Genomic DNA, 26,263 nt, shown 5'->3' with positions numbered 1-26,263 from the left:
AATAATATAGAAGAATGGGCCTTGCTGAAGGAGAACCAGCATGGCTTCTGCAAGGGCAAGTCTTGCCTCATGAACCTTTGTGAATTAAGAGTGTCAACAGGCATGTAGATAAAGGTGATCCAGTTGGTATATTGTTACCAAGACTGGAAGTAAGGCTCACTTGTTCACAGGGATGCTGCAGCCTCAAGTTGAGTTCTCAGGGGGAGGAGAGCTATTTGTGGTATCAAGCATGAATTGTCCCCTTTGCTAAGCAGGGTCTACTTTGGTCTGCATTTGGATGAGTGGTTGCATATGAGCTCTAAGATATTCCCCTTAGTGGATGGGGACATAGCTCAGAAGTAGAGCATCTATCTGCATGCAGAAGGCCCCAGGTGTAATCCATGACATCTCTGGTGGAACTGGGAAAGTCTCTTGCCTGGAAAATTGAAGAGCTGCTGCCACTCTATAAACAATACTGAGCTAGATGGACAATGGTGACTCGATACAAGGCAGCTTCCTATGTTCCTAGGTGCAGCATTGTGTGTGAACCCATAGGATTAGTTGGCAAGACTATCACAAGAGCCAGTGTGTTGGACTATGGCAGGTAAAGATCAAATCCATGCTCAGCCAAAGTGCTAATTGTGTGTCCCTGGAAAACTCATAGGATTGCTGCGAGGATCAAATACCACCACCTACTACCACCCCATATACCACCCTGAGCTATTTTTAAAAACACTCTTGATTACACTTGTAACAAATCACTTAGTTTATTTTTCAGCTTGAAGCTTATAAAAAAAACTTGTTAGATCCAAACAAGTTAGACTCTTTACATATATACATACATCTGAAAATAAATAGAGGGGGAGAAGTATTACAAAATCCATTATATACACACACATTAAACTACACACAGCTTCAGGACCACAGTATAAATTATTTCTATCTCTCTCTAAAGTGAGAGATTTGCTGGTACACACATCACAGCTAAGTTACCAAAGTTTTGGTTTGGCAGGACCAAGGTACATGGAGAAGAATCTTGACTTTGGTTGGAATGGGACTGGAGAATGATTAGCCCTTACAAGGGAAATTCTTAATATATATTGTAGTAGCGTCTCCAGAGGGAACAAGTACCGGCTGCCAATGGTTTAGCTTTGTGTGGTTAAGGCAAGAGTTTGTCTTCAAGTGGGCACTTCTGTAGCATATTTGTAGAACAGTGGCTGATGTACTGCATAACATTCCTACTTTTTAACAGAGCATACAGGCAGTTGTGCAAGAGCGCTCTGCTAGTGCACAAGAGTGATCACACTAGTGCATTTGTGCAATTCTTATATTTTGCACAAGAGCTCTGTTGTGCCACTACATGCACATTTTGTTAAAAGACAGATGGAATGTTGCACAGCATGTCAGCCAACTACTACAACAGTGTTTCACAACATTTTTATAGCTGAGGCACAACTTTTTCCTGGGAATTACACCAGGAAGTATAATTGCTTCAGTCACATAACAAAACAAAATTATTTCCAGTGTGTGCAAGAGAAAGACTTATCTCCCCCAACACACACACATAATGGGATCTACCCATTCCCACTGTTCTTGCATAAGTTACTGTTCTCAGTATACCACCTAAAAATGCAGCAAATCGCCTTCTCCAAAGGCAGGTAATTCTATGTCTTGATTATTGGGAGTGACTTACTGGGGCAATCACACCTGATGCAGAGGCAGAATTTCCCGTCTCCAGCAGCAATAAGGCCAGAGCAATAAATCATGTTGACTTGCCACAGGGTGGCCTCCTTTCTTGGATGGATGTTTGGGGCTCAGAGACTTCCAATATTTCATTAATTTCCCTTCCAGCCTACCAGCAGTCCTTTCATAGCAAGCAGTTTGGGAAATGACCAAGTTATAACTCTGGCCCCTTGACAAAAAATGATTGCAAAGTGCCTTATGTTTAAGAATTCCATTACAAAACCAGATTGGTTTAGAATAGCTGTGTTTAAGGTATTTGAAAGGTTCTTTGCTACAGGAGTTTTAGAATTCTTTCTCAGAGGTGAAGATAAAACTATTCGCTGCTGTGTGAATTTCCTCCATGCTTACAGAATAGTTGCCTTCTTTGTGATACAAAGAACAAAAAGGGAGAACGGCTGATAAAGAGTGGGTGATCTTTTAACAAGAACCCTTGATGCTTTGGCCAAATGATTATGGAGAAACTGAGGATTATGTGTTCATGTGACTCAACAACAACATTCCTCCCTTTTCCCCGGGGTATGCGGTTGCACCTATAGACACCTAAGGGAATCAAGAACAAGAGGCGTAGAGTATAATTCACTTAGTGGCTCAGGTACTAAAAGCTGCCTCTCAAAATCCTCCCAGCAATTCTCTAGGATTGAAAACTGCAGATGCCATTACAGTGGTCGCTACTGGCTTTCCATGTGTACATCCTGTTCACAGCTCCTCCCTTCACAATGAGGTGTACACAATTGTGTGGAGTTTCAAACCATGTTTTAATGGTTGGAAACATGGTTTTCGCGTATTCAACCATGAAAACAGGCTCCAGATCTCAACATGGGTATTAAAAAAGCATGATGTTTTAAGTTAAGAGATTATGGTACAATTTGCTTAGCTTTTTTTTTTTTTTACCTCTCTCCACTCTTGCCATGATCACACAAGAAGATGATACCTGCAAGTCAAACATTCTGTCAGTTACACTAACGTCTCAGCTTCCAAGCATGCCAGATTGGGGAACTCTAAGTATGCAGTCACACCACATGGTAAAGAGTTCCTGGAATGGTACCGTTTCACATTGTCAGGCAGGGAGCAGGAAGAACTGGATGGATGCTTCTCCATGTAAAAGTCTCCCTTTGTGTCAAGACCCAATACACCTGGAAAAAGAGTGAGCTAGATCAGGGATTCTCAACACTAGGTCCCCAGATGTTATTGGACCTCAGCTCCCATAATCCCCAGGCCCAGTGGCCTTTGGTTGGGGATTATGGGAGTTGAAGTCCAATAACATCTGGGGATCCAACACCGAGAATCTCTGAGCTATATTACTTAAATATGTTTAATGAGCAGACATATTTTGATGGGGGGGGGGGCAAAATACATGCTCCTGTACCTGAAGTCCAAAATGGTGCAGTCTACAGAATTCTGGACTGCAGGATTCATCAGTTGTGAAGAATGGCCTTTAGTAAGGCCAGCCAATCCTCTTATTGTACCCTTGTGCAATGCATTTTCTGTGAACAAGCAACAGGCAAAACACAGAGGTTGTGTTTGGCACAAATAGTAGTAGAAAAAGAAGGTTTAGCCCCATAAGCCAGACTCTCCAGAGAGAGGGCCAGTTTAGTAACAGTTTAACAATAAAAATAAGTTATTCTAAGGATAGCCACTGAAGCCATAAATACATGGAATTCTCATGTACTAGGGATATTGTTCACATTGTCATTCATGGAAACCAAGACCGCCATCCTTAAATAGCAAGCAGTTGCAAATGCGAGCGAGGGGTGGGGAGGGAAAGAGTCTTTGCAGCAGCACCATGTCCCATGCTGTTTTTCTTCTGCAGTCACTTTCGTTGAGTTCATTTGGCTGGTTAGGTCCCCGAATCCAGAAAGTCATCCAAGGAGGTACTGTATTTTCAGTGCAAGCTTGATGCTGATCTAAAGGGTAGGTAGGAGAGAATTGTGAATGTGATTTTTTTGGTAGTCCAGCAACATTGTAAGATCATTTGGTGGGATGAGTGGGCAACAGACATTTCTTGGGCCAAATTTGATATTTGGGGCAGCATATGGAAGGTTTGCCTTCACTGTCAGCAGACCAAAGAGAAACTTGAGAGGTTTGGGATCCTACAGGCAGAGCATGACATAAGCTACACAGTGGCTGAATGTAGACATGAATGACCCCAGACCAGCTGGTCATGGTTTGCTGGACCAGAAATGAACATCAGTGCTCCTCCTTCACTTTCCTTTTAAGGAAGAACAAAAGGGGAGGTGTACAGGTCGCTCACAATTTTAGAAGGTCCTAAATCAGATTCCGATAATTTTATGTCGCATTAGATAGATCAGATCTGATGATTTTTCTGATGGACAGGCCTACTAAACACACCATCCTCAAACGCCAACTGGTATCAGTATGGCCACAAAGGCAGTAATGGACATGCCACAAGGGTCTTAAGCAGTTTTTTTTAAATCCAAACAAAACATATTATGGATTTTGCCATTCCATCTTTAGTCTGCATGTAAGAGCCGCGGTGGAGAAAAGGAGCCATCTTATAGAGCACAACGCTGTTCTCTCTTAGATGAACAGCACAACTGAAGTTGTACCCAGCTGTCTAGGACGACTGAGGTAATGGGCAAGTGACTGGCACTAAGGCTCCAAAACATCACCGTCCAGAGGTGGTACCATAACATAATGCTAACATCCTCTACAGTATCTTAGCTGGAATCTACTCAAATTAGGACACAGGTTATGGAATCCCTCTCCAGTAGGATTCATTAGCTCTCCTCACTGGGTGGGGAGAAGGCCAAACGTGTCGTGACCCTCCTACTTGGATCCCAAGTTAGGCTAGCAAGCTCGTGTGTTCCCTACCCACTTCATCCATCGAGTCCAAAGCTGACCTGCAGTCAGTGACATCTTGGAAACTTAAACAGAAGTCTTCAAGCTCCAGTTGCAACAGACACTCTTGCAAGGAAGCCATCCAGTTACATTTTACATACTGTAGATATGATTTCAGAGGCCAACATGCCACGCAGACCTACCTTGTTTGGTTCTTCATCTGCCACCCCTCTCGACATTTCACAAACCAGAGGTCTCGGCCAGGAGAGATGTTCATCATCTGGGGGTCCTCTGCACAAAAGGTGAGCCTGAAAATCAAGGAGCCAATAGATGAAGGCATGACATGCTGTGGAAGGGCTTCTGAGCAAAAAGGCACAATAGCCCACTATATGCTCCAGTTTCTATTAATGACCAAAAGCAAAACTCTTAATGTCCATGGAGATGGAGGTATTTGCTCACCAATAAGATGAGAATTAGGGGCTGATCTCTACAATATATTTAAAGGGTGGACAGGACAGACCACCTCAGACATTTAGCCATGAGCAGTCCTGGCGCCAGATTTGTAGGAGCCCTCAACCAAGTGCCTTTGAGGGAACCCTTAGTGATGAGGTGACAGTGCATGGGACGCCACCCCAGAACAAATTGTTCTCAGGGTGGCTCAGAACACATATCACAGACCAAAAAGGGAAAAGAAAATACAAAGCGATTTAGAAACTCTTAAAATCAGTGTGAAAATCTAAATCTAAATTTTAAATTTAAATGGCCGCTGAAATGATAGGGGCATTGCATTATCAGGAGAGATACAACATGGCTGCCAAATAGTACTCCAGGTTACCACTGCTTTCAAGGTACACCTCCATAAAGGTTTGGAGAGGGCTTGTCTTGGCAATAGCTCAACAGCTGGCAGAACTTTATTTTTCTACAGGGTCTCAGGGGGTGGCCCTTGGCCATTTTATGGTCCCAGGCCCTCAGCCAATAGTCAAGTAGGCCAAGCCCCAAAGTTGGCTGTCCATGAGAGTAATTTAAACCTCCATGTACAAGACAATAAATCTCTGAAAATCAGATTGCTCTAAAATGCTTCATTCTCTGCTTGCGAGTTTCTTAGAAGCATCTGGCTAAGTGATCATACTGGAGAGGTAACACTGAACTAGACAGAACTTAATCCAGTTCCTTTTGGTTCAAGGCACTTCTTGTTTTTGTGGTGTGGATCTGGATTTATCTCCTTTGGTCATATATTCATACAATATCAGATGTCAAAAATCTGCAATATCTTGACTTGATTGGCCTCAGAGAGATTCAAACATCACCACAAGCCTGTTGGAAAAGGCTTACAAGTAGTGTTCCCATTAAGAAGTGAACATGTGCATATGCGCACAAGTATTTTGATGTCTGCTCAATTTTAGATCCCGCTCAGGTTGAATCAGGAAGGCCCCACTATGAATGCATGTGTGCACACACTGCCTTGATACTGCCACCCAGAACAAAACTCATTCTGCACACAGATGAAAAAAAAATAGAGGATGCTTATAAGATGCTGTGCTTCAAATTTCTATCAAAACCCTATTTATAATTAAAATCTATGTTAGCAGAGGCTATTGTTGGCTATAAAGATTGCTCAAGCACTTCTTGAAGAAGCTATTGTTGTAAAGAAATGAAACAAACTGTCTCCATCTGGACTAAATTTGATGCAAATCAAAGTCCACAAGTTAGATCTCTTGCACCTCAAAAGTGTATGTGTCCACCATATTGGATTGGGCTGGATGACATTACAAATTACACTGTTGAGGTGTCCCTATAACTGTACCCAGTTTGGTTCATATTGGTCCAGGCATTGTGAAGTTGTTGGGGGTGGGGGGGAAACACAGACGGACGGACACACATACATGGACACACAGAATGCCAGGTGATCTCATAAGCCTACTGGAAAGGAAGCTAAAAAGGTTTTAGGTTGAGCACTGATCAAACTAGAAAAAACAGCACAGTGTGAAACCACTATAACATAAAACTATTCTTATAGCTAGTTAAAGATGTGAGGGCTCTTCTGTGGCTTCCTCAAGTTAATATGTAAATATGCTGGTCAGCAGAATGCATTATTATGTAAATATGCTGGTCAGCAGAAGGCTTTATTGTCCCTAGAGGGGATCAGTTTCTGCAAAGTCATGTACATAATTTTAATGTGTAACATAAAAGCTGACTAGTGCATTCTAAACCAAGATATTAGCTGGTACAAAAATGTGTAGAATTCATTCACTGGTTTTCTGTGCAATCGATTCTTTTGGTTTAAGCTGGCCAAACCTGATCCAAACCACCAAGTGCTTCATCTGCTTGTGTAACCGGGGGGGGGGGGTGTTGGTCAAGTCTCACTTCCATTTATACAATTCATAGAATCATAAGAAGTGTTAGAGTTAGAAGAGACCTGAAGGTCCAGTCCCCTGCTGAGTACAGGAAACTGCTACAGCATCCTTGACAGATGACTGTCATGTTTCAGAATGTCTGTTTGAAATCATGAGGCAGACTGTTTCTCTGTCAAACAGCTCTTACAGTTAGGAAATTCTTCCTAATGTCTCATCTAGCAATAGCACTTACATTTATATACCGCTCTATAGCCGGAGCTCTCTAAGCGGTTTACAATGATTTTAGCATATTGCCCCCAACATTCTGGGTACTCATTTTACCGACCTCGGAAGGATGGAAGGCTGAGTCAACCTTGAGCCAACCATCTAAATCTGCTTTCTTGCCATTTTGAATTAATTAATCAAATTAATTAATTAATAATAATAATTTCAATTGCTAAGGGCCCTGTACTTACTTCTGCTGAGTTTCTCCTGACTTGACACGGATACGTCGGATCTGCAGCTCTTTGGATGAATTCTCAGGCAGAGACCAGTAGCTTTTCAGCTCTCTCCACAGGCTGTACCAGGTCTGAGAGGACCCTTCCCATGTGAGTCTGATCTTCAAGACATCTCCAACATCTTCTTCAGTGTAGACTAGGAAGGTATTTGTGTAGTTCAGGCCAATCTGCTCAAAACTGGATTCAAGAGGAACAAGAAGTTTAGTTAAAGAAGTATGGTGGAGGGGGAAGACCAGCCCTGGGTTTGGGGGGCTTCCGTCTCCCCAGATGATGTTGTGCTACAACTCCCATCATTCCCAGCCACAATGGCCAAATGGTTCAGATCCCCATTCAGCCATGAGACTTGCTGGGGGACTCTGGGCCAGTCACTTCTCTCTCAGCCTAACCTAAGTATGCAGTTCACCGCCCTGGGCTCCTTGGAGGAAGAGCGGGATATAAAATGTAATAACAACAACAAAGATCTACAAATTGAAACTGAAAGGCTGTGGCAGAAAAAGACCAAAATAATCCCAGTGGTAATTGGCGCCCTGGGTGCAGTTCCAAAAGACCTTGAAGAGCACCTCAACACCATAGGGGCCACAGAAATCACCATCAGCCAATTACAAAAAGCAGCTTTACTGGGAACAACCTATATTCTGCGATGATATCTATAACAACAGCAACAACATTGACAATAAGATTCAGCCATCCCAGGTCCTTGGGAAGGACTCGATGTCTGGATAAAACAAACCAGTCAATAACACCTGTCTGACTGTGTAAACAAGAAATAATAATAATAAAAGCTCAGACCAGTCAGATGGTGGCGACGGGGGATGCATCTTGCACCCTGCTGGTGCCCCAATAATCTGCTGCCTAAAGCAACTGTCTCGCCTCATGAAAGGACCACCCTGAGTGGCTTTTAGTCCACCTCTGAGCAAATCCAAGCCACTCATGGACAGACTGCAAGTGGGCAGGTGTTCCCACATCATACACTTGAACCAGCCCCTGATTGGGGGAGAAAGCATCTCCAGGGGTGGCCCGGAAGGTAACTACACTTGGAAAGAGGCAAGCTGTCTCCACAGTTCATATAGATAGATAGATAGATAGATAGATAGATAGATAGATAGATAGATAGATAGATAGATAGGCTGGATGCCGACAGTTTCCGCTCCCAAATGGCAGCCTGATGCCAGAATGAGATTGTTTTGCCACATTCAGAAGAGTGTTAATAAAGCCGTGCCTACATTGTATACAGTATACACTTGCTTAGACATGAATGGATCACTTGTTAACAGAATAATTAGCTACTCAATGACACTGGCTGGAGTGATGCACGAGGGTAGTTTTGTTCTGAATGTCAGCTTATCTACAAGTCTTTTGAACCGTTCTCCTGTCTGAAATAAATGACGTGACATATTCCAGAACTGAGGTGAGGAAAAAGCCTCAGTGATAAAAGGTGCTTTGTAATAGTCTACTTTCAAGAGTGCCATCTTTAAAAAGGGAGAAGTAGATAGACATCCAAGTTATTTCACACTTACACTTCTAGAGGCAGAGGCTGGGAATCCCCGTTGGTGCCCTGCAGTGTGACGGAGAAGGTAGGTTCAGTTTCTCCCATGTTTTTGTAGCTGAAGACATGCATTTTCATTTGATAGTGGTACACTGTGGGGACAAATGCCGACACTTAACAGAGCCAAGATTGAGGCTGCAAAGCCTTTGTTCCATTAACAGGCATGACTTGCAGGAGGAGTGCCAGCTGGCACGGGATCACCCTATCCTGGCCAAGTAGCATTACAGGGACTAGACACACTGGCCCTGATCAGAAGCAGATAACCATATATGATGGGAAACCTAAAGGATCTGGGACTCATGCTGCTCAAGCCTTTCTCAAGATGGGCATTTTTTCATCCTTCTCTATAGAATAGGCTTCTGTTCTCCTGCAAAGACCAGCAATTTACACCAGCAGATTGAGTGCAAGTCTCCCAGTCTGCTGTGTGATGCAGGAAGCTGGGGTGCTTCCTTGCAAGTAGATCAGCGGATGGAGAGGACTCGTTTATTCAATGAGGAACTAGTAGTTCTAAGTCAACTTAATGGAGCCTACTTTCTGCTTCTTTTAACATGGCAGCTCTTACCTAGGACTTCTCCCATGTGTTGTGGATCTGGTGTGTGCCTGTGTCAGCACATGGGTTACAAAGTGGAGTATCTATATTTTAAGTGGCTGCCATCTTGATGGGCAAAAAATCATCATCCTCCACCAGGCCCCCTACATCCTGCTCCTGTGTGCTGTGAATTTGGTTTGTATCAGTGGTGAAAGCAAAAGTTACAGGGAGACACCCAGACATGGTGATTTCATTAGCCATCTTCCCTTCAGAGGCTCATCAGCCTCTTCCCTGCCTCCCCAGCCCTGGCTGCGGTGAGGATGGCATCTGCCCATTCCATTTTTGTAAGCCAATATCCTAGAGAAAGTTCTGCAAGTTTTAGCACTTCCGTCTCACCGCCTTTGGACAACTGAGCAGTGGCAGTATGAGAACAAATCCTTTGTGTGGGAGGAGAAGCCAAGAAAGAAGTTGATATAGGGTAAGCTGTATCTTGCACATGCATGAGAAGTGGAAACCCACAGGATGTGGTGCAGTTTTTCCAGTTCTTGAACATGCCTGTCTGTCATTCTGTGGTGCCACCGGTACTTGCCCAGCTCAGATTTTGTGATGGGTATTAGGTTGGGCTGAGAAGCAGCCACTGGGGAAAGGGGGTTAGTAAGCCAGGCAGTATTTCAGGAAGTCATTGCCTTGGAAGTGTCAGGGAGTCAGTGCAACGGTGAAAGCGGAGCGAACACTCAGAGTTCTTAGGATGAGCTGAAAGACCAACCCTGCAACCAAGGGCCAAATGAAACGTTGTTCAGCAGACACATGAAACAGCCTCCAAGCCAGGATATATCTTAAATGAAAAGCAGCTGCGAGAGCCTGCAAATCTGATCGGAGAAGAGCTAGCAAGAGGAACTGCTTAACCATTTCCCCTCCAGCAGTTATTCTACTTAAAGTCACCCCTCCCAGAGGGTTAAGCAGCCCCTCCCTGCATTGTTCTTCTGCTCTCAAGGACAGCTTCCCACAGCTGCTTGCTCTTAGAAACCAAAAGCCACTGAAAGACGGGTACTCCTCTCAGATGAGCATCATGATGCCTTTGGGGAGTGACTGAGAACAAGCCGACTGGCTACTGCCCAGGTGCCTAGGGGCAAAGGTTTTCAGTCTTGGGCTGGGAGCTGCTAGCCCCTTCCCCCCTGCCACTAGCCCCAATCCTGTGCAACTGAAAGACAGGAGAGTGAGCTAACTGAGCAAAGAGGCACCTTTGTAAAGTGGCAATTTTCTTTATTGAGCAGGGGGAGAGCAACTGGCCCTCTCCATCCCTAGCACAGCATTCCTCCAGTGGCTGTTGCTGGTGTATCTCTTATGTTTCTTTTTGGACTGTGAGCCCTTTGGGGGCTATTTTTATTTCTCTATGTAAATCGCTTTGGGAACTTTTGTTGAAGAGCAGTATATTAATATTTGTAGTAGTAGTAGTGATGGTGCAAGCCAGGGCACACTTAACCATCCATCTGCTCCATGGCAGGGAACATGAACTGAAGTTGCCTTATTCAGACCTCGGGCCATCTTGCTCAGCATTGTCTGCACTGACAGACAGTGGGTCTCCAGCATTTCAGACAGGGGTCTGCCCCATTCCGACCTGGAGACGCAGGGATAGAGGTGTACACGGAACCGGCTGGGCCAGTTTGGTCCAGGACCCCCTTGAACACCCCCCCACCTCGGTTCAGTCCTGTGGGGGGTTGCAAGTTTGTTTTTCTTTCTCTCACTTACCCCCTCTGTTCGAGGTGGCATGGTGTGTGTGGAGGTTCCCCCTCCCCCCGCCAGCCTCCTTCTCTTCAGCCACTCGTCAGCCTTCCCCCCTCCTCAGCATGGTGACCATTTTGGAGGCCGCCACACCTGCCCAATGGGCCTCTCCGTGGCCTGGGGAAAAAACTTGCGAACCACCGAACAGGGGTTGGTTTGGTTTGACCCCAAACGGTCGAACCAAACTGGTTTGATGTCAAACCGGTTTGCACATCACCAACCAGGGATTGAACTGGAGATCTTCTGCATGCAGAGCATGGGCTTTCCCCAGGGGTGGCCCTAGATAGAGAGCACTGAGGGTGAGGAGTGCCTTCAGCTCCCACCCCCATGGCTAGTTCCAGCATTGCCAAGTTGCGTGGCTTGTGCAGGACTGCAAAACCTCGCAGTGGGGCCTGTTAACACAACTGTTCCCAGGCTTTCCCAGCAAGGCCCATTTTAAAAATCCAGGACTGTCTTCCAGTAACTTGCTCCTCCGCTGCCCTGTTCCAGTTCTGGGATCCCACAGAAGTCTCACAGGACTTTGGCAGCTGCTTCTTCCGTCTTCTTCCCTCTCTCCAGGTCCTTCCCTCCACCCTTTTCCCAAGCTAGCCCTCTCTCGCTTATCAAGGGAGAGAAGTCAGGCAGGGAGCTCTTGCCTGGTTCTACCTTTAAAAATAAATAAATCTCCCTAGCTCACGGCAGGCAGTACCCTTAAGTTAGTTTAAAAGCTAAAAAGTGAGAGCTATAAAAATTAAATTTGATTTAAAAAAAAAATGTAATTTCAAGTATAGTTTTAGCTTGGTCTTTTAACTTGTTTAACTTAAATTTAGTTAACATTATTAGTCTTGTTTTACATTGTATCTTTTTATTATGTTGTGAGCTGCCCCGAGCAGCAGTGTACTGGAGGGGTGGGATATTAATACCATAAATAACAAACAGCAAGGCACCAAGCCAGCGTGGTGTAGTGGTTAGAGTGCTGGACTAGGAGTGGGGAGACCCGGGTTCAAATCCCCATTCAGCCATGAGACTTGCTGGGCGACTCTGGGCCAGTCACTTCTCTCTCAGCCTAACCTACTTCACAGGGTTGTTGTGAGGAGAAACTCAAGTATGTAGTACACCGCTCTGGGCTCCTTGGAGGAAGAGCGGGATATAAATAAATAAAATACCCTAAGGTCAGTCCTGGTTCCATCAATGAGTTATGGCCCTTCCTCCACTCCTGCTTGCTACACAGCAGCTATTCAGCCATCTGAAGGAGATCTTCCAACACCTCAGATGCCAGTCTCCAGTAAAAAAAATATAATTGGGCAGGATGCAGACTAAGTTAGCCATAACTAAATCCCATTGAAATTAATGGGACTCAGGTTAGTCGTAATTAGCTGGTTTCATTTATTTCAGTAGTGCTTAGATTGAATAAGGCACATTTCGGGGGGCGGGGGGAAGAAGCCTACCTTTAAAAGGCATGCCAGCCCGCGTCTTCAGGTACATCTTGCTGTTTCTCTTATTCCTCATTTTCTTGGCATTGTAGCCAATGCTGTTGCAACGGTTTTTCCGGCAGCTCAAACAGATGCCCTTCTTGAACCTGCTGGAGTCTGTGCACTGGAAGGCAAAGCTCTGCTTATCTTTGTTCACAAGCGAGTCCACAAAGAGGTGCACAGACCGTTCATGTTCGCACCTCACAACATCTCCGATATCTAGAGGGATGGGAGGGAGCGAGGAGGCGAGAGAGAGACAGGCTCCAGTTATAAAGCAGTCAACCAGCCATGTCTGAGAAAGACCCCCATGTGGCAAGATTTCCAAGCCTCTGAATTCTTTGTAGTTCAGCACGAGTCAAATTTGGCCAAGGACCAGGCAGGCCTGTAGCCAAAAATTGTGTAGTACAGCCCAAAGAGTGCAGGAGGAGGCCACCATAAATCAGTGCAATACTGCAGAAGCAAATTTCAAGTTGTCTGGTATGTTAAAATCATTTCACACTTTAAGGCAGCACTCCTATGCATACGTACCTGGGAACAAGCCAGGGATACAGCAGGTCCTATTTCTGAGTAAACCTGCCTAGTATTGGGCTGAAAATAACTTTACAGACTGAATGGGTAGCAAGTACTTATCAAACATTCAAATGCCTTTGCATTCATTGGCCAAGAAAAGGTGAGCAGAATACTGTTGGCATGTTTTCTTCATGTATCCAAAAGGATAATAATTTTTGTTTTATTAAGAATAGGCTGAGAAGTCATGGAAGAGACCTGGTATACCTCTTGAGGGTGGGCAGACCCCTGGCATGGTGTCCCCCACCCCTGAGAAAAGGCATTCTGAATGCCATCACAGGGTCCATGAATAATGGCTGTGCCTGACTGATGTCATAGGAAGCTGCCATATACTGAGTCTGTCCATAGGGCCATCTAGCTCAGTATTGTCTACACAGACTGGCAGCGGCTTCTCCAAGGTTGCCGGCAGGAATCTCTCTCAGCCCTATCTTGGAGATGCTGCCAGGGAGGGAACTTGGAACCTAGATGCTCTTCCCAGAGCGGCTCCATCCCCCAAGGAGAATAAGTGCTCACACTTCACATCTCCCTTTCATATGCAACCAGGGCGGACCCTGCTTAGCTAAGGGGACAAGTCGGAGTACCAACAGCTACTTCCCCCTATAAACCAATCTGCTGGTTTAACGTGCTTCAAGAAACACGCTGGGGAATATTCCATCACTAGGGGATCTGGCATCTATCTACTGAAATCACTTCTACTTTGCCTGTCTGCCAGGGCAGTTCACACGATCGATATTAGGGTAGAAGAATCCTCCTACTGGAATTCAGGAGCCAGGTGAGCTTCCATTCGAAGGTCATACATTAGATGAGAACATGGTCGGAGGCAGGGAGCTTGATCCTGCACTAAGCCCCAGCTGGGTAGGACGATTTTAATTCCTAACTCATTCCAAAGCTGGGGATGGAATCTGGGCAGGGTGTGCTCATCCTATCCAGCTGGGTCCTAGTTCATGAGTTGCAACCAGGCTCCCAGCCTGTGACCCTGTTTTTATCTAATAAACAATCTAAAAAACATCAGCTGGTACATCGTTCCCGAATTAGGAGACTTCTACCCCCATACCAGTTTGGGTCAGCTGCCTTACAGTATAAAATACAGCATGCCAGTCATCAAACAGCCCCACAAAAGCCAATTACTGAACAGAGAAGTGTGCGCGCATTCATACATGCACCTCAGCTGGCAGAGAGGAGCACAAAGAAGGGCCTTACACATTAATCAAAGTGTTCCATTAGGTACAATCAGGAAAAGGCGGTCCTTCAGAGATCCTGGCCCAGTCCACTGAGGGCTTTAAAGGTCGGAACTACCAATCTGAGTTGGACCTGAGAACAATTTTGTAGCCAACAATATTGGAAAACTGGAGCAATATATGCCACTCAGTATGCCGGTAGCTACATTTTGAACCAATGAAATTTTCCAAATACTCTTTAGAGCAGCTCCAACACAGAATGCATTACAGCATGAATGACTGTGGACAGGCCTGCTGAAGGCATCATACCAATGCAAATTATTCCATATGCAACCCCGTAGTGCAACCCCACCCTTCAACACATTAACTTCCAGCAAGCAGAAGAACTTACTCCCATAGGCAAGTGCTCCCAAGACATCACTCAAGCCACATCCCGGCTGGAAGTCTCCTCCATTGGGGTAGATATCAATGTGACCCACAGGCATCTGGATTCCAATGCTGATACCCAACGTTTCCCTTGTGTACGTGTGCAAGACATCTACAAAATCTGCATCGTCAGGAGAGAGGCGCTTGTTGGGATCAGCTCCTTCAAACATTGGGCCAGCAGGATCCAAGCCTTAAAACAGATACTGTACATGGTTAGTACTTCAGCTGAGATGGCCACATAGTATTTGGGCTGCTTCAGTATTGCAATTACCTTCCTTGCATTTTCCCCATAAATGTTTGCAACTGGTTACTTCCACATCCCCTAAAGGGAATAGCTTACAGCAGACAGTGCTCACATGTAGTCACCCATCCAAATGCAAACCAATGCAAACCCTGCTTAGCAAAGGGGACAATTCATGCTCACTACCAGCATTCCCTCTAATTTTTCTCATCTGTGCACAGAATGAGTTTTGTTCTGGGCGGCAGTATCAAAGCAGTGTGCGCGCACATGCATTCAGAATGGGGCGTTCCTGAGTCATAGGAACATAGGAAGCTGCCATATACTGAGTCAGATCATTGGTCTATCTAGCTCAATATTGTCTTCACAGACTGGCAGTGACTTCTCCAAGGTTGCAGGCAGGAATCTCTCTCAGCCCTATCTTGGAGAAGCCAGGGTGGGAACTTGAAACCTTCTGCTCTTCCCAAAGTGGCTCCATCCCCTAAAGGGAATATCTTCCAGTGCTCACACTTCTAGTCTCTCATTCAAATGCAACCAGGACGGACCCTGCTTAGCTAAGGGGACAAGTCATGCTTGCTACCACAAGACCAGCTCTCCTCTCCAAAGTCAACCCAAGTGGGATCTAAAATAAACTGAGTGGACATCAAAAAATTTGCGTGCGTGCATACATATGCGCACGCCTTAGAGGGAACACTGTTCACTACCACAAGACTGGCTCTCCACCACTGAATCAGAGAGGAAAGCAGACCATCCATATCTGCCTTGAGCAGTTTCAAATCAAGTAAACCTGAAACAGATCAGTTCAGTGTCTAAAGCTGTGTGCACCAGGTGCGGAGCCTGACCGCCAGCAGCCTGTGTTTGGCCACAGCGGCAGCCCCGCTTACCCCGCCCTCCGCATCTGACTTCAGACGTGGGGGTGTGTGGTCTGGCTGCCGAACGGAGCCACACGGCTCCGCTCAGGAGTTGGAGTCCAGCTGGTGCTGCATTTGCAGTGCTGGCCACTTAGCTCCTGAAGAGGCCAAGCGGCCCCTGCAGCCAGGAGCACACGGCGCTTGCAGCCACTCCTGGCCACGCCATGAATGCAGTGGCCATGTAACTCCTGAACGGGGGCCACGCAGTCCTCACTCTCGGGAGCTAAACCAGCACCCCCGCTACTGACATCAGATGTAGGGGTGTGTCAGGGCCCCGGGGCGCGGCCCCTGATTGGCAATGGCCCGGGTTCTTTGAACCTGTTCGCCCAATAGTGGCTCTGCCCCTGGTGTACACAACCCCAAGGTTTATCATGTTTCACAGGCCATAAAGGTGGAACAAGCATCCTGAGACTAGACATTTAGAGGTTGTGGGCAGGGGGAGAAGAAGTGAAGACTAACTACGTTAATACTTTGAAGATGAGAGGGAGGGGCATTTGATGGCCAGCTTACCTGTAATTCGTCCTATTGTCCCATGTGCATAGTTGCCAGTATAGCCAGCAACATGGGCACCAAGGCTGTAGCCAATCAAGTGGACATTTTGGAGCTGGAAGAGCTCTTTCTCCTGCAAGGGCAAAGTTAACAGGATTAATCAGTCTTCATAGGTAAATGGCTATTCTATATATAGACAGAGTGAGATGCAGAGTATGAAGGCGAAGAAGGGAAAAGCATGAGGAATGCCACCATCAAATATTACAGGATCAACTGCTCTCCATTTTGCTAGTACTCTGCAAACTTCCATAGCAATGGTTTCACAAAGGCAAACTATTTGCATCCCAAAGCACAAATATTGTCTTGTTTAAAATCTTGACATCACACGGAACTGTTCAACCCACACTTGTACTGACAGTAACCACAGTGGTTTGGGTGTGTTCCTCTCACTGTGTTTCCACTTCTTGTTTGAAGATGCATTCGCCTACACCAGGGATGTGTGCACTGTCCATGCACATCATGTATAAGGAGATGCATGCGTGCGTGCATCCATCTAGTCATGGGAAGGTGGATAGCCAGCAGGGAGGGAAACCGAGTGAGCCAGTAGTTTACATAAGGGAATACTGAGGAACAACTCAAAGATACTCGACAATGGCAAGAGAAGGCAAAGAAGGAGGGATTACTAAAGAGGCAGCTAGGTCCCCCTGGATTTCTGGGTGAAAGTGTTGGTTTATGCTAATGCAACTTGCACGTGAGAAACCCAAGTGTATGCAACATCACCCACCCCGCAGATTAACAGTTTTGCATGCAGCCTGCCTTCCGGTTCATTGGAGTAGCAGCTCTCATCAGAAATCAAAGAAGCCATTTTTCGATGCAAGTTCTGACTGTATCTTTCATGCACAACTTTAAGCCACTTTGCATTTGAAGCCATTTCTTGCACATCTTACCTGCAACCAGTCAAGCAGCTTTGCAACTTCTTTTCCAACCACCCTGGTGTTGTTCACCGCATCGGTATAGAGTTGATGGGCAAGAGCAAGCCAGTCCACCACCACCACGTTGGCATCCTTCTCTCGCTCCTGCAGAGCAGACACCAGACTGCCCAGCCACCTTTCAAACATGCCACTGAGCTGGAAGAATAATCCACGTTTAAGTTCCTTTCTGCTGATAGGAGGACCAGGATTTAGGGTCCCCTGGCCTCCAATGCATTTGAATACATGCTTCCTTTTAAGTTTGTTAGCCATCTTAATTGAAAAGCAGTTCATAAATGAATGAACAGCTTGAATGTAACGATTTGGAATTTTTTTTAAAATTATTATTATTATTATTATTATTACATTTATATCCCGCTCTTCCTCCAAGGAGCTCAGAGCGGTGTACTACATACTTAAGTTTCTCTTTCACAACAACCCTGTGAAGTAGGTTAATTTCAAACTAGTAGGCACCTAGCATCAGCCAAGTGCTGCTTTAAACAGTATTAAGATTAGAGGCAGGCACCCAAGCTTTGGCTGTCAGATGCCATCCAGTTATCGCGTTAAGTTGGGACCTTCAGCTGAGCTCTGTTGCATGCACTCAACTGCCTCTCACTTAGTACAGCCCTGACACTAAATGACAAGACTCGGTACAGCTCAGTCTGAGAGGAGTCTAAGCTTCTGGACAGGCCTGACCTGACCACTACACTAGCGCTTGAGGTGGACTACCAAAGCACAAAGTGTACACCATGCACCCCTGCCCAGTCCCCGCTCCCTAGCCCCTGGATTCCTCCCCCCCACTCAAATCCTGACAGTTCCTTCCCTCCCACCCTATCAACTCCTTGCCTCCAGGCACAATTCCTGCTGGTTGAGTCTTCTGCTCCCAAGCCCAGCTGGTTGCCTCCCCATCCATTTCTTTCCTCCCCCAAACCCCGCTAATTCCCCCCCTGCCTCCCTTACCAGGATGTGGCAACAGCTGCTCCTCACCCAGCCCTGCCTTTTCAAAAGTGGGTTGGAGCGACAGGAAGTGGTGTAACAATACTTCCTGCTGCTCCACTCCAGAGCCAAGGCAGGGTGAATTGGGGGGGGGGGATTAGGGAGAGGGTAGTGGCAGTGGCTGGCACCAGAGGTGTAACTATAGGGGGGGCAGGGGGGGCACGTGCCCCGGGTGCCATCTTTTCTGGTCACGTGGGGGGGCGCCGCCATGACCATTTTTTTTTATTTTTTTAATTTTTTGTTAATACAAATATTTCCTGCTCAGTGCAGCAGCGCTGCAGCAGTCAAAGGAGCGCGTCGGTGCCCCCTTCCCCATGAGCGGTCCCTTCCGCGCCGCCTGCGCCCCCCCCATTGCTTTGCTGGCGCCTGGCAGCCAGTCAGTGGCCTGGCTTGGTGGCAGCGGCGGGCACTTGTGAGGAAAAACCTAAGTATAATGTAGTATGTTGGGGGGGCGTTGGGGGGGCGCGTTGGGGGGGCGCCATTTCAGTGCTTGCCCCGGGCGCCGTTTTCCCTAGTTACGCCTCTGGCTGGCACACATGCCAGGTGAGGTTTGAGAGTGGCAGGTCAGGTGAGGTAGCCAGGGGCAACAAGTCCACAATCACCTGGCCTCATTGCCAGGCTGGTGCTGCATCTAGAACAGCTTTACAAACTCATCCTAACATTTATTGTCCCATAAAGAAAGTTTTACTAGCCTTATATCCTGCTATATATTTTATATATCTGTGGCACATTTATTTCCTGGAAGAAGAGAACCAGCTCTTTCCCAGAGGAGGGCCCATAGTGGCACAGCAAATGCTTTGAAAGACCCAAGTCAATGCAGCCAGACACGCAGTGTGCAGTTCAAAACTTCAGCTAATACAATACAATTTGTACAGGACTTGATGTAAGAAGAAGAGATGTGAAGGCCTGGGGGAAATCCCAGAAAAATTAAGGTTCCCCCACCCCACCCCAATCCAGTTTTTTGAAAAGATAAAACCCAAACCCCTATTTTTTCCAGGGTTTTTCCAGGCTTTCACATCTCTAGTAAAAAGTGGCTCACAATGTGGAAAGCAAAGTGAATGGTCCAGGCTCTTCTAGAACCCCAGAGGCTGATATCACAAGCAAGCTCATTACCATGAGGGACTATCTGAAGCCAAATTGTAGCAGATCACACTTACAGATACTCTTGCACACTCATTCCTGTATATGTATGTATGTCTCAAGAATCAGTGTCCAGACCCTTAGGAGATTCACTGGAGGAAAGATTCTCTGAACATCAGCAAGATCATTTATAATAACCAGAAAACACAGCTATGTTGTACTGTGAATTACTGTCACATATCTCTGTGCAGTTCCAAGTTTAACTTTTTAAGAGTCCTGCCTGTTTGCTAGACTCAGTAGACAATACTTAGCTATACAGCCCAAAGGCCTGGCTCAGTAGAAGGTAGGTTCATATGTTTTGTTTTAAAAAAGCTTCCTTTTGGGGAAGAGCTCATCTTGTGGTAGCAAGCATGAGTTTTCCCTTTTGCTAAGCAGTGTCACTTTGGTTTGCATTTGGATGGGTGACTATATGTGAGAATTGAAAGATATTCACCTTAGGGGATGGGGACACAGCTCAATAGGAGAGCATCTGCACAAAGAATATCCCAGATTCACTCCAAGTAGGGCTGGGAGAGACTCCTGCCTGAAACCCTGAAGAGCCGCTGCCAGTCAGTGCTGACAATACTGAGTTAGAAAAACAGGTGGTCTGACTCGGTATAAGGCAGCTACCTATGTTCCTTTTCCTAATACCACCTCCCAATGACCCACACAGGTTGTTTGCCAAAAGCATGTTAGGTTTGAAAAGGTGAAGCCTGTACAAGCCTCAACATGTGGTTATATGCAATGTGTTCTACATATTCCAGATATGTAGTTCTACATATTCCAGCCCACATATAGCAATACAGTTAGGAATAAGCATCCTCAGTTAACTAGGCCTGGATCAGCCTGGAGCAATGTAGAGTTCCACCCTACTCACCGTCCATCCATGAATGATGAAGAAGCTTTTAGCAGAGACATTGAATTTACAGTCATCTAGATATTGGTCTTGGCCAATAGTGAGGTAGCAGCCTTTGTCCTCTGGGTCTGTAGAGGTGCGAACATTGAACTTCACTTGCAGCTTTTGAGGATTCGATGGTTCTTTGTCCGGCTTTAGCAGCTGAGAAATGCTAGCATCTAAAAATAAGGGGATTTGCAATTTAGCATCACCCAGCAGGAGATGGATAGGATGAATGACAAACCTGGAGTATGCACAAAGATCCACTTTGTTAAATATTACGGTAATATTGCTTTTTTAATGCAGAAGTAGACGACAGAGACTGATTACACATCCCTTGCTCTCCCTCCCCACCCCAAATTCATGTTTCAGGTGCACTTAGCTTACCCAATCCCCACCATGCTAGCCACCCCCAGGCCTACTTGCACTACAGATGCAGAGAACTGGGGTCAATGCAGATGAGGACTGTACACAGTGAACAGTCAACATGCATAGAGGGCATGGTGTTTGTGCAGGATCACACCCACAGGTCCCACTCCATCCCCGCAAATAACCAGCATAATACACACTCAGGGCCCTACATCTGTTGATGTAGGAACCCTGCCAAATTAGACTATCCAATTGTGTCAGCTCTGTGCACACATTCTGCTGAATGTGCAAGAGGAACAGAGCACACAGGTGCAATCCTGTTTTCCCCATACATGAATTTACTGTGCACAGATTAGCATGCATACAGTTCTATGAGAACAATGTACACATCCAATGCATGCACGGTCCAGATAGCATGCACAGTTGCTACCTGTGAACTAAAACTATTTTTCAAGACTACTGGTAACTATTCATTTTGGAAATCAACGTGCATAATTTCCCCCCCTCATGAACACCTTGCATTCAAGGTGTGTACAACACTAAAACTTCTTCTAGAATCTTGATAAGCCATACTGTCCTCTCAGCATTGGCGTACCTAGTGCCAAATGCTTGCCTTGGTGCCAAATGCTTGCCTTGCCCCATGACCCTGGTAGAGGCCAGATGCTATTCAAAACCAATCCTTGCAAGTTTTACAAGTGGAACGGGAAGGGCGGGCAGTTGCTGGCAGCCACCTCTTCTTTCCCTGTGGCTTTTGCAAGCTTTGCAAGGAATGTGAGGAGAGGCAGCTCCTTGCAACATTTGAGAACACTGTGCCGATGGCAACATCAGGAGGCAGCTTGCTACGCTGATGGTGCCCCATTAAAGTGCTTCCTGAAGCGACCGTCTCACCTTGCCTCATGAAAGGGATGCCCCTGTGCCCTCCCAACATGTCTCAACCATCATGAGCCAATCATCTCATTCGCCATAAGTGGAATGGAGTCATGTAGTGTAGACTGATCTCTCTAGGTAGAAAAATTGTTCCTCATTTGCAGAACATTCTTTTGCCCGGTGTGTGTGGGTGGGTGGGGGGGGGGCAGGGGTAAGTCCAGTGTTAAACACCTGCTTGGCCTGTATAAGGTCCCAGGTTCAATCCCTGGCAACTCCAGGTAGGGCTAGGAAAGGCCTCTGACACTCTAGAGCAGGGTTTTTTAACCTTGGGCCCCCAGATGTTGTTCAACTCCAACTCCCAGAATCCCCAGCCACAAAGGCCATGTCTGGGGATTCTGGGAGTTGTAGTCCAACAACATCTGGGGGCCCAACTTGGTTAAGAAACCCTGCTCTAGAGAGCTGCCGCCAGTCAGTGCAGACAATACTGAGCTAAATGGACCAATAATCCATTTAACTCTGTTTATGGCAGCTGCATATATTTCAGTTTCCAACACAAAGTTATTTACTCATGCCCATTCATCTTCTGGCTGAGCAGCATTTATGGTTATGTTGAATAAGAGAACCATGAAGTCTGTCCCTTCCTCCTAGAAGAAGCAGGCTGAGTTTGGGGGAAACAGTGGGACACCTAGCCGTGTTCCCTCTAACAGGGATTCCCAGATGTTGACTACAAGTCCCATAATCCCCAGCCAAAGGCCACTGCAGCTGGGAATGCTGGGAGTGATAGTTATAGCGAGTTATAGTTCCTTATCGGAGGGAACACTGACACCTAGTAATGCTTCTGTTTTAAGTTGTGCATATACAATATACAAGCTGAAATGGTAGGATGCAAATTTAGTTGAGTGGAACGGCATATAATTAGTGGCAAGTTGACTTTTCACTTCCCTCCAGTCCCAAAACCAGTTAAACAGCCTAGATTAAGTGCACGTCAGCAAGACAGTAGGAGAAAGTTGCCCACATTTCCTGTTCTCACCCGTTCTCCACAAACCTCTATAGGGCAGCAGGAGCAATGCAAAGGACAGTGTGATTTTAAGATTCACCCAGGCTCCCCGATGAATCAGAACTGGAATATGAAGAGTGCCTGTCCTCTGACACATAGACCAACTGACACATGTAAGTTATCATGCAACCACATACAAATGTGCAGCTATCACAACAACATGACTTGATAATGGATCAGGGCTTATTTTACCAAAATCCTAGTTTCAGAAACAGGGTCTGGGAGTGGGACTTGCAAATAATCAAGGGCTTCTGACCATGTGCAGAATGCATCTCCCTTACTGAGCAACCACAATAGTCCCTGAACATAAGAGTATTAAAGGAAAAAGTCCTGCAGATCAGGTAGTTCAGCTGCCCAAGGTAGGCATGCACCCTAGGAATTTTATTTTAAATTAAGCACCAATTAGCTCTCACTTCTCTGGTCTCCATGCCTACAGAGAAGAGCATGTGTATCATTTACCTCCAGCTCAATTTAAAATAAAAACTCAATACATAGCAAAAAGTTCTCTATTTAGGTGTTTTCTATTCATAGCCGAGCAGCCTTCATCAACTCAACTCCTTTAAATCTGAAACCTTGCTGCTATAAATCAGGAGCAGCGTTAGCAGAAAGCCATCAAAGCAGCAAGCTAAAATAAGGCAGTTGAGTTCCTGCTTATTCTGCAAGGGCACAAGCCATTGCGACGTTTCCCTATGTAGAGCTCTGTTCAGGAAAGAGTACAGTAGCCCTCTTGTGGAACTCTTGTTCTTTTCAATTGGATTTCCCCCGAAAACCTTCCCAGCAGATGGTGTCCTCTGTCAGTACTTTAAAAAGCACAAGAGCCATGCCTCAGTTCAGGCAACAGAGAGAGACACAAGAAAGCTAATTAAGAGTCAACCTTAGTTAGAAGTGGAATACATAAATAGCATCCATTTGATCATTCAGTTTAACTTATTACAACATGCAACAAATGCACAGCAAATCCCATTTCCATTTTTCCCAGCAAGTTCTCTTGGCCAAAGGAACAATTCATGAATTTCCTCCAAGGAAGCACATGGAAGCTCCACAGGAGAGATATACAAGACTCATTATGTTCACACATGAGGTTTAAAGTAGTTCTTGTGTCAATCCGCTCATATTGTGGTGATATAATCTGCATTAGCCAGGATGTTCACTCGCATTACAAATGCCGCATTAGCAATGGCCACGCATCCCTTATACATAGCCCAGAGCGTGGCTTGAGAGCACATGATAGGTAGAGCAACCTCTCTGAAGCTAAGCAAGCCTAGCTGTGGTCAGTGCCTGGAAGGCACTGGGGGTACCGAAGACCACATGGAAATCTCTTGCAGGCTGCCTCGGATTCCATGATAGAAGAGTAGGGGCTATATATTTAATACACAGACACAGAGAGAGAGAGAGAGAAAACTCAAAGCGGTTTAACCACCAGGTATCAATATACTCAACACTTGCTCACTTTCCTGCTGTGGGTATTAATTACGCCAAAACAACATGCAAAATACGACAGGTGTATTTTACTGCACGTGCACCCAGGACACAAGGGCAACCATAACCCATGACAATTAGCAAAAAGAAAAAGGGGGAAAGTGGCAGATCATTTCTTGCCCAGGAATCCTTCCTTTCCCCACTAAGTACAAAACAGTTCTGGCACGGTTGGTAAAGCTTGTGGTCCTTAAGAGCCACGTGGCGATCCGCCACTGCATCAGCCACTGAATCAACCCAGTTGACTCCCGCCATCGCTGACCCATCAGTCGAGTTTACCTTCTGGAAGGTCTCCCCTGGGGACTTGCAAAGAGTCCTCGACAGAGACGCAAGAGGCAACCCCAATGCACAGCAGGACGGCCAAGTGTCGCATTGCTTAGGCGAGTCGGGGGCTTCCGGGGCTCGTCTCTCTCTCCCCCCACTACTGGTGCTGGCGCTGCTCCGACTTCAGAGCCTTGGCGGAGTGTGTGCGCGTGTGTGCAATGAACCTGCAAAGATGCAAAGCCCCCCTGCTTTTCTCCAAAAAGGAAGAGGGAAAGGCGAGGCAGGCAGCTAGGAGGAGAGGAATGGAGAGAAGCGAAGGTGGCAAAAGCGCTGCTCCAGCACCGGCAAGCGCTGCGGGCGGCTGCCTGCAACCCAAAAGGAGCAGAGGGGCAAGTGGTTAGGTTCTAAATAGGCAAGTGGGGACGTCACCTGACCCATGGCCAGATGGGATGGAACGCTTTCTTTGCGGGCTTCGGGACGCTGATTGGTCACACCTCCCTGACGCGCAGCCAAAGCCGTCCAAAAAGTCTGAATGAAAAAGCTACACACCCACCGCAAGGGAGGGGGCCAGGGCGGGAGGGGGAGCGGAGCGGAGCGGAGAGGAGCCCCAGGCAAGAACACTCGAGGAGGAGGAGGAAGGAGGAAAGGCCGTGCCAAGCAGGAGAGCGCGCCGCTGATGGCCAGGTGGCTCCGGGGAATTCCGCGCCCACCCAGAAGGGCACCTGACTTAGGTAATTTTGGAGCCCGAACCTAAAGGCCTTTGGAGGCCCCCCCCACTTTGCTGGAGGCCCCCCACCGCTGCAAGTTAAGCATCATCCCCCTGCACACACACACACATCCTGACACACACAGTATTTTTAACACTTGGGTTCTTGAGGGCAGAAATCGCAACTGAACTCACAGGGATGTAAGAATATAAAACAGGAACATTGATGCAAATATGCATTAGCAGAAACATTTCAACACATAATATATTCCCATCCCACATATTTCTTTCCCCACTCTGTCTCTAAAGCACCTTGCACAGATCACAATCACACTCGGCCACCCTGCACAGTGCAGGCCAGTGGCGTGGCGACCACACCACCCAGGGACAGACTGAAGAGGATTTGGGGTCTGAAGTGGAGGGAGGCCATGGACTTCAGCCCCAAAGTCCAGGAGTAAGAATGCCACTGCCCCCACCAGCCAAGAATGGTGTAGATGCGGTCTGCTTTTTTTAAAAAGAGTGATTAATTTCTAATTACCTAATGGAGCGGCTGAATAGGATGAACTGCGGAAGTCAACCTACTCCCATCTGAACCGCAGTCTATGGGTCTCGCCAATACTAAAGACTTGTTCAGACATTACGTTACCTGCAGATTTCTGTACACACATCTGTTCTTCTATGAGTGTCTATCCCTGCATTCATTTTAAAAGTGAACCTGGGCACTGGCCCCCGGAAATGCACAGCACAACATCCCTCCAGTGGCTGCTGTGGGTGTCTCCCTTGTGTTTCTTTTTAGATTGTGGTCCTTCTGGGTTCAGGGAAGAACAATCTTATTTATTATCATGCTATGCAAACTGCTTTAAGAACTGTTTTTTTTGTTTTTATTTTTAGATTTTATATCCTGCTCTTCCTCCAAAGAGCCCAGAGCGGTGTACTACATATTTAAGTTTCTCATCACAACAACCCTGTGAAGTAGGTTAGGCTGAGAGAGAAGTGACTGGCCCAGAGTCACCCAGCTAGTTTCATGGCTGAATGGGGATTTGAAATCGGGTCTCCC

At 46.4% G+C, this 26,263-nt stretch overlaps 1 protein-coding gene across 7 annotated transcripts in view; it reads right to left on the bottom strand.

Moving 5' to 3' along the window:
• Positions 1-727: 727 nt before the first annotated feature.
• The window catches only part of LIPG (lipase G, endothelial type), a 57,443-nt gene continuing 31,907 nt past the window's right edge, over positions 728-26,263 (bottom strand). For 6 of the 7 annotated variants that reach the window (XM_053295810.1, XM_053295809.1, XM_053295808.1 and 3 more), the window contains 9 exons: positions 20,450-20,646; positions 17,437-17,616; positions 16,511-16,622; positions 14,817-15,041; positions 12,657-12,899; positions 8,890-9,010; positions 7,331-7,549; positions 4,725-4,829; positions 728-3,626 (listed from right to left, as the gene is read on the bottom strand). In XM_053295810.1, coding sequence (XP_053151785.1) covers positions 3,605-3,626; positions 4,725-4,829; positions 7,331-7,549; positions 8,890-9,010; positions 12,657-12,899; positions 14,817-15,041; positions 16,511-16,622; positions 17,437-17,616; positions 20,450-20,646 — 1,424 coding nt within the window. In that variant the 3' untranslated portion in view covers positions 728-3,604. Of the gene's footprint in view, positions 3,627-4,724; positions 4,830-7,330; positions 7,550-8,889; positions 9,011-12,656; positions 12,900-14,816; positions 15,042-16,510; positions 16,623-17,436; positions 17,617-20,449; positions 20,647-24,515; positions 24,897-26,263 lie in introns of those variants that run through there. The other variant, XM_053295807.1, reaches the window with a different exon arrangement.

Source organism: Hemicordylus capensis, chromosome 2 (assembly GCF_027244095.1).
Source record: "Hemicordylus capensis ecotype Gifberg chromosome 2, rHemCap1.1.pri, whole genome shotgun sequence".
Lineage (NCBI taxonomy): Eukaryota > Metazoa > Chordata > Lepidosauria > Squamata > Cordylidae > Hemicordylus > Hemicordylus capensis.
This window is presented reverse-complemented; position numbering and strand designations above follow the sequence as displayed.